General features: G+C 26.8%; 2 protein-coding genes across 2 annotated transcripts; one reads left to right on the forward strand and one right to left on the reverse strand.

Annotated features, from left to right (window-relative positions):
* Nucleotides 1-511: 511 nt before the first annotated feature.
* On the reverse strand, nt 512-5,077 carry LOC119681687 (probable salivary secreted peptide). The gene is made up of 2 exons (XM_038094946.1): nt 4,547-5,077; nt 512-771 (listed from the first exon to the last, which is right to left on the reverse strand). The coding sequence occupies exons 1-2, from the start codon at nt 4,724-4,726 to the stop codon at nt 595-597; spliced, it is 357 nt and encodes a 118-aa protein (XP_037950874.1). The 5' UTR covers nt 4,727-5,077; the 3' UTR covers nt 512-594.
* Nucleotides 5,078-8,060: 2,983 nt separating this feature from the next.
* LOC119681688 (probable salivary secreted peptide) lies at nt 8,061-8,676 on the forward strand. Its single transcript, XM_038094947.1, has 2 exons — nt 8,061-8,305; nt 8,372-8,676. Exons 1-2 carry the CDS (start codon nt 8,132-8,134, stop codon nt 8,546-8,548), a joined length of 351 nt encoding a protein of 116 aa, XP_037950875.1. The 5' UTR covers nt 8,061-8,131; the 3' UTR covers nt 8,549-8,676.
* The last annotated feature ends 352 nt before the right edge of the window (nt 8,677-9,028 follow it).

Consider the following 9,028-nt stretch of genomic DNA (forward strand, 5'->3'; position numbering starts at 1 on the left):
TTTAACAGCTCGCTGAGAAGAATTTCTTCTTCGCTTACAGCAACGGGGATGCTGCATCCATGAAAGCTGCGGGTTACCCCAACAAATATGGCAGCAGTAGCAAGGAATTTGCATCACTGCTGCTGCTGCTGCTACTACTAATGCTGCTGATGTACTACACAAGTCTTCTTAAAATATTTCCAGAGTATTTGATTAGAAACCAAATTTCTTGAAAAATATTTTCATTCTACTAAATTTTTATTATTTATATGCGTACATTTATGATGTTTTTAACATTTTTTTATTGAATTTTTCTTTTTTTTTAGAAGGTGAAGGTACTGTGGCTGCTCCACGTACTATGTGTAATGCAGGAATTAATGTCAAATTTTGTTAAAATACCACAAGGAATTCTTCAACAAATTCTTTTAAAATTACCATAAGAATTTCATCATTTTTAATATTTAATTTCTTTTCATTAAATACATTTTTAGCAATATTACATACATTTTCTATTTGTTAAACAAAAATGTGCATAATTTAAATTAAACTTATTAAATATATTAAGTAACTTTTTATTCTATTGATTGTTATAAACATTGCAAAAGGTTTTGCAATTTATTTGCCATAAATTTCGACGCGAAAAATTAATCCGTAATTATATTGTGATTGTAGTTTAATGGTCACAAAATTAAATCCTGGTCCTCCAGAGTAAATTGTTGCATGTCCACCAGTGCCATTCGTCACTTGATCGAATGCACTTATATGCGTTATAATTCGACCATTCCCAACTCCCTAAATAAATACATAAAAATTTTGTAATTTATTGAAATTGATAAAAATATATAAAACATTATGTGTATGCACCATAAAAGAATAAATAATTACCATAAAAAAGATAATAAGTTAATAAAAACACCATGATATTAATACAAATATTTTCATTTCACAAGTGTATTAAATTCTCTACAATTCTTTTTGAATTCTATTAATTTAATTTTATAAAATATTAAAAAGACTACAACACAAGTATCTATATTGTGAACTTATCAATTAGGATGGCGTCCTGAGATAATATAAAGAATCCCTCTTACTCTACCATGGAAGATAATGATAAGGCCAACATTTAAAAAAGAGAAGTAAAGATGTTAGTTTTCGCTTTGCCGGAGCTTGGATAATTCTTATACTGAATTTCGAACCTACATTGATGTCTCATAACATATATTTATTTATTTATTATTGCTATGAAATGTGACACTACGACCGTCGGGTTTATTGTGCCCCATATAACATATGTACAATGACAACAAGTCTTTCTTAGTCTAAGAAAAACATGTTCTAAAATCTTCGGTTTATTTGCGGATTACCGATATCTAAATCTAAACTGATCAATCTCATTTTTAATACATTGATTGCATTCTCAAATTATACTTAAGTTCCATATATAAAATATACACCAAAAATAAATAGTTTATCACACTAAAAACATGTGTTGGAATCGGTAGTTTATATAGCAGCTATATAGAAGTCTGAACCGATATAACTAATATTTTGTACATATTCTTACATATACATATGTATACTTATTGTTTCATGTTTTGTTTGAATATCTTCTTTGAAAACAGCGATCAGTCATATTCAATAGTTCATTTATATAATATAGCTAGGAAATCTAATGGCTTAATTTCGGGTAATTCAATCTATGGGAATGCATTTTATAAATTATGCTGAAGTTCCAAATTTAAAATATGAACATTAAAAAGTAAAAGAGTCATTCTAACAAAAACATGTTTTGTGTCTTATCTCGCAGTTTACATAGCAGATAAATTTAAATCTGAACCGAAATGAAAAAAATATAGCTAGATTTTGTAACAGATTTTATTTAAATATCTTTAACAAGTGAGAGAACAGCTTTGGGCATAACAGACAGACGGACAGACGGAAAGGGCGAAATGAACTTAACAAACTTAATTTAACTGCTTAATTAAATATATTAAATGTACGGAAGAGTGGATCAAGGGAAGAGATCTTAAGCCTTTTTTGTGTTTACAATTTATTACTAATACTAATTAAAAATTTTGATAAAGTGAAACAATGCCGAAGTTTATCAATATCTATGGAGAAAGATATAATATAAAAACTAGCTTTAGTTATCCTATATACTCGCAAACAGTCAGGCAGCCATCAAAGCTTTTTGAACAGTCCACATATCACCTTCAAATGTAGGCGACTTATTAACTTATTAAATAGTAGTTCCCAGATAACACTAGAGAATAAGCACACTAGCGAGACTTGATACCTCTTTGTTGGAACCTTCCACCTCAATTCTTACTTCTATTACTTACAGACGAAAACTCACAGATAATCACTCTTTATAACAAGCAAATAGAAGTTAACTTATTTTTCTTTACAAGTCAGATCTAAAGTGACATTGCTTACAAACTCCACCTATTGGAGTGGCTAATATAACATACATATTTGTACAAAACTAAATTTTTGCACTCAATGGATCCAGACTGGGTGTGCCTTGTCAAAACTTTTGTAAATCATGTTTACCAGCGCTTATGAAAGATACACCAGAACACCTATTTGATTCATGTTTAAGCTTATCCAAATGTAGGCTTAAACGTTGTTTTCTCAACGATGTTTCCAATTCTAGAATTAACCAGCGACTTGCATTTATCAATGTATCCGGCTCGTTCTCATATGCCTAACCTTCAACGCTTAATAACGAAGTATTAGGAATCAGAACGGTTTTTTAGACTTATTGTGAAACATTTAGTCTTCCTTTTGTTTTACCCTCAAATGTATCTGGTACTAATATACCCAACTATCTATCCATAATTACGAAGAATGTGGAATCGGAACGGCTTCCTTAACTAATTGAGGAGGACTTAATATTGCTTCCACTTCAGTTGTATTTATATATACTCTTAAAAATAGCACTAATATATATATTATTTACTATACAAAACTTCTAGAAATTTCTTGAATTGTTATTGAATTGTTTTTACAATCGATGCAGTAGACTTTAAAAATACTTAGTACCCACCTTTTGGTACAATTTTCTACCTACTTTTGTAATAAATTTAAAGAACTGTAGAAAAACTAGTACAATAAATATTCTCTAGTATATCCACCTCTTTTTAAATAATCTTTTAACTGTTATTATAATTATTTAAGTGAAATGCGAAAAAACTTCGATAGAAAATATTTTCATGTATACATATATCCTCATACCCCTTGGCACAATGTTGGTTACACCCCTGATATAAACTGCATTATTATAAAAATTTAAAAATTTATTTTAATGTGGTACTAATGTATATTTGAGAAACGTCAGCTGAATGAATAATTTGTTAAAAATTAAACTATATAAATATAAAAGATATATGCATATTTTTCAGTTTTTAATACAAATTATAAAAATCACCCATCGAAAGGATAAAGTCAAAAAACTGAAATGTTGACAGTATAAGTCCAGAAACATTTAATAAAAAATTATAATTTCATATTTAAATTTTTTAAATAATTTTAATTGTTGACAGAAGCCTTACACATTATAAATAAACAGTCAAAAAAAAAATTAATTAAAAAAAATCATAAATAAATATTTTTAAAATATATCAATCGAATATAACTATTGCTAGGAAGATTACAACAAACCAACTTTTAAAAAATTGACGCAGTATTAAAAACACTTATTCACTAAAATAACATATTAATTTTATACAATATGTGTTTATTGTATATTTTTTGCAAATTTTTCGAATTCATTATTAAAAAATTTCATTAAATTAATCTAACAGAATAAGTTTTGATATATGTACGAGTATATGCAGGCATGTGTATAAATATTTACACACAATTGCCCTTATGTTTCCGTGGTTCCATGATGTATGATGACCTTGTTTCAAACCGAAAACCAAGCATCAAAAACAACTTTATGTTATATATTTAAGAGACTTATAATTTTGAAAAAAAAAAAAGTTATAATAATAATTTTTTTGTTTTTGTAAAAAAGAAACTTTTATGATTTTTGCAAAAACATATTCGCATATGCAAAATTATTTCTAAAAGCCTTATCAGTTGAGTGAATTTATGATTTGCAAAACATTTCCGGTAGAACTACGCTTAACAATCAACTTTGATTTGCATTAGAGAGCACGCATTAAAAACTTAAAAATATATTATAATTCTTTTACAAAATGTAAAACAACAGCAATAAAAAATACATTTAATTTACAGATTAAAGTTGAAATGCGTTTCAAAAAAAAAAAAACAAAAACAAACTACACAGTATGTGATACAATATTATTAAATTTCAATTTCGCTTTTGCATTGAAATTCAAATATATTGAAAATATAATATGTGATTATGTATCTATAGTCCAAGATAGACATACTAACCAACATTAGAATGCAATAATGCACTATAAATATTGGGAATACCAGAGGCCCTTATTTGAGCTATTTGCCAATCACACCTCATATTTTCAACTCGGTAATTATTTATTCAAATTATGTGCAAGCAATTTTAGTTCTCAATACATTATTTCGGATATCTTACATTTTTCGGAAATTTAATTTCACGATTTACGTATTTTCCCGGCGATGAAGCATTAAACACATTTTCCACATGCAACAATTGCGCCGAGTTCGTTGTGTTGCCCCATGTGCTGGATACGGCATACGCAGTTGCGGCTATGCAAACCACAATCGAGAAGCAAATTACACTGAAATTGTTCATTTTGTCTAAGTTTCAAATAATTATAAACTATTTTTAGAATATGACAATATATTGTTTATATTTATTTAAACTTATACGTTTGTATACTCGCGTATGTTAATTTATATATATATATATATATATTCGATTCTCGGTTGTCGGTTCTTGGTTCTTGAGTCTTCGCTCTCCCGGCAGCGTTATCAATTTAGTGTCAAAATTTTAATATACAACAATACAAGATTATTTAATTAATTTTATTATAATTAATTTTTTTTTTTTTTGAATTATTAATTATTAAGATGAATAAAATCTGACTTAAGTGACGCGATTCACTTAAATTGAAAATAAATATATATAGAACGCGTTTTAATTCAAGTCTGTTTTTATCAAGTGCGAGATTAAAACTAAAGTTATTTGCTAAATGTAGCAAATTCTGTAATTTTTGTAGCAAATTCTTTACTCTGGTATTTGCGCTGATTTGAATTTTTGCTCACATTTAATGTACTCACTTAAGTTTACACAGAAAAAATTAAAAGAAACTTGATTAACTAAATTTTAAAATATTAAATACTTATATTTGTGACCAAAAATTATTATTATAATAATTTGTTACCGGGCTAATTGGTCAAATTTTAATATAAATAAAAAGACGCTAATTTATTATTTATATTTAAAAATCGTTTATATTTTATTTCCGATATTTCGACTATCTTCGAAATTCAGTTTTCCCTGAAGATGACTATCGAAGATAGTCGAAATATCGGAAATAAAATATAAACGATTTTTAAATATAAATAATAAATTAGTGTCTTTTTATTTATATTAAAATTTGACCAATTAGCCCGGTAACAAATTATTATAATAAATTTTAAAACTTAAAACTTTATAAGCTTATAAATACAATGAAACATAAAAAAATTATAAAATTATTAAATATTAAGTAAATTATAAATAAATAATAATTAGTGGAATTAATATTTATTAAATACTAAGTCGTTGGTGAAGAATGCCCTTCCTTACAGCTCACAACAATTTGTCACAATTGTAGATGCAATTTGTAAACTGAGAGAAAGATGAGTGTTAGGATCGTAACACTCCGAAATTAGTCCTCAATAAGAAATATTTAAATTTATATGCGAAAAGTTGAATATCATCCGTACAGTCAGTTTCCATTAAAAAATATCAACTGTGGTTATAATATTCTCCCACTTTATTCAAAGGAACTCCTAGTTATATGGGACTTAACATAACCGGGGTGTCATTTGATTTTTTACTTTTAATCTGAATATTTTCAACAACACAAATGATATTTTTGTTTCACATCGTTTTATTTTTATTTCCTCAAGTGCATTCCAAAACAGAGAAAATAGTATATCTCCAGAAAAATTAATTTTTAAACTGTTTATGAAAGGTCGTGAAAGAACGTTGTGTTTTCATATTGCTGTTGTTATTTTACAAAGCAGTTATAATATTAATTTTTAATTTTTTTGTTTAATTTTTTTTTTATATAAAAATAAAGATTTTTTGACGTAAGCCTGTATTTAGATGTACAACTTTTTAGGGCGAGTATGCACTGATAACTTATTGCCTTCCTTATGTAGAATGTGAAGGCGTATACTATATAAAACTCTGATGCTATCAATGAAAGAATATTCTTCTACTTATGGACAATACTAAACATATTTATTGCCTGACATGCAGATCTATTCACTTATAATTTTTATGGGTCACAATTTTTATAACGCAGTTTATAAAAAGTGTGATGATGCACTTGAATGCCATTAGTACTTAATGATACAAATAACTTTCTCCGTAATCCGTTACTTATTACTAATGGTATATACATTATATAAACTTATCAATATCATACTTTTTTATTAACAATATAATTCTGTAAATATAAAATTTCAAAGCAAAAATATAATAACTTAAAAATTTTCATCAGTGTATTTATAAAAAAGAAATCAATTCTCTGAATTCAGTTTATTTAAATGAAATCTTAATTCATGATTCTCAATTACATATTGTTTGCTATATGTTATCAGCAAATTTATAATTTCTTATGAAAAACCTCACAACATGTCTCAGGGAGTCATTCTATATTATATCAAATCTGCGAAATTTGTCTCAATTTCGCTTTTAAACGCGACTAAGCTTCCAGAACTATGACTTGACTCCAAACCATATGTTAATACATTTAATATTAGTTATTAACAAAAACATACGTACACATGTAAATATCAGTTAATCAAATAAATTGATAGATTGATTTGACTATAAACCTCAACTTCCATTTGAAAATAAAAACCATGAATGATATTATTTTACCTCTGATAATTGAAAAAAAACCAAAATATATCACTCATATATAAACCAAAAAAAAAAAAGATTGCATTTCCCATTTGTGTTGATAAGAAAAAAATCACCGCCACTGATTAAACAAAATTAATAAAAAAATGTATTAGTGTATTAAGTTATTAATTAAAACAAATAATCAAATACACAGTGGCGTGCTGTACTTCGCATAGATATCAGTATTTCTTATATGTATGTACGCATTTATTTACTGTGTATATATAAGACTCAAAATTAAATAATTAGTTAACTATTTTCAAATTTAATTTAAGGTTTAATGACATTATCTACAATATCTGCTTAAGTAGTTTTATTACATTAAGTTTTGTAATTTTATCAGACAGTGAACTTTTCATATAACACTTATATAAAATATACTGTAAGAATATGTATATATGTATATGGATATATAAAAAAAAATTATAATCAACATTTTTATAAATTTTATAGATAAACATATATGGTACTTTTTATATTTTATTTAATTACACAAAACCATGCAAATTTCTAATGACTCATTTAGGAATATTAAATCGTATGTATATATTTCTTGTTCTGGAAAATCTCAAGTGTCTTAGGAAGTGTTTATTTCAAAGAGGAAGTCTACTTATCATGAATTTTATTGCTATCACATAATCATTTAAAACTGAAATTTGCAAAAAACAAAATGAATAAATAATTATTTATCTTATCAGAAGTATAATGCACATATAAGATTATTTGGAGCTGTTAGCCGCCGGCGCACTTTTAAAAGTGCCAAAACAGGTGGTTTACAGTTTCGGGAGCTTACAAAATATTAATCAAAACAATTGGTGTGATAACAAAGATAAGACAATTCATAACGAAATATTAAATCAAACTAAAAATAGAAAAAAATAAGAGATTTTTTATAAAGTAATATAAAATTTTATTAAGAATTTTAATTAAGTGCCTGATTGCAATACACTGCTTTGATATGATATTGATTGTATATTTGCACTACACCTATATATAACGTTTTGAAACACTTCAGTATATCACAGTATTTTGTGGAAATTTAAAGGTAGCAGTTAACCAACTCGAACTAACAAAATGAAATTTCTTTTGAGCGTACTTTTCGTGATCACATTGGCAGCATTCACCCAGAGTATCAACAGTACTTGGGGCACACGAAACAGCACCGATATTCTACTCTTACGCGAAAATGTAGTCCGCACACCACTCGTAAACAGCTATCAAGCCGTTACAGTAGATTTCCCAAAATCCGTAAGTAAATTTTTTAAACATAATCTTGTTTTTACATGATGTAAACAACTTTATTTAACTTCTTAGGGTCAAACCAACACTAGAACTATTACTGCTGTTTATGTGTTGGATCGTTTCACAAATAGCTCTGGTGCTACCGGTTCTCTGTGGTCAGGTGGTCCAGGTTATCGTTTCGCAACTGTCAATCTAAAAAGTCAAACTAGCCGCGGTATCAACTCCACCGTTGAAATTTATGGCAAATAAAGGATCAAGTGAATAATTTTGTGCGAAATACACGAAAATGTATTAAAGTTGCAGTTAAATAAATTTAATTTATTAACTTATGAAAAAGAATAATAAATTGAATAATTATACAAAAACTCGTAAGAAGTAATAGGAAATAGCAAAATAAAAATTTTTTTAAGAAACTTTGACTGACTTGTGTTGATTTTCATGAAATAGACTTTAAATAATTTTTAATGGAGTAATAATATTTGAATGAATACATCAACTTGGTTGTTCTGACATAAATGCAGAAAACTAATAAATTCAACTGTTTATTTTGAAAATGAAAACTAAATTTCAGGAAGCAATACTGTATAATATACAGATTTATTTGTTAATAAGAAGATATTCTAATAGTATTTCATTAGACAAGCAATATTTGAAATAAAAATATTTTAAAAGGAACTCAGGACAAAGGACAATCCTCGAAGTGATTAAAATTGGAAAGTAGCGATACAA

Source organism: Teleopsis dalmanni, chromosome 2 (assembly GCF_002237135.1).
Source record: "Teleopsis dalmanni isolate 2A chromosome 2, ASM223713v2, whole genome shotgun sequence".
Lineage (NCBI taxonomy): Eukaryota > Metazoa > Arthropoda > Insecta > Diptera > Diopsidae > Teleopsis > Teleopsis dalmanni.

Coding starts and splice junctions, on each gene's coding strand:
- LOC119681688 (XM_038094947.1), top strand. CDS start 8,132: ATGAAATTTCTTTTGAGCGTACTTTTCGTGATCACATTGGCAGCATTC. Junction 8,306..8,371: donor CAGTAGATTTCCCAAAATCC/GTAAGTAAATTT, acceptor TTAACTTCTTAG/GGTCAAACCAACACTAGAAC.
- LOC119681687 (XM_038094946.1), bottom strand. CDS start 4,726: ATGAACAATTTCAGTGTAATTTGCTTCTCGATTGTGGTTTGCATAGCC. Junction 772..4,546: donor AAATTAAATTTCCGAAAAAT/GTAAGATATCCG, acceptor GTATTTATTTAG/GGAGTTGGGAATGGTCGAAT.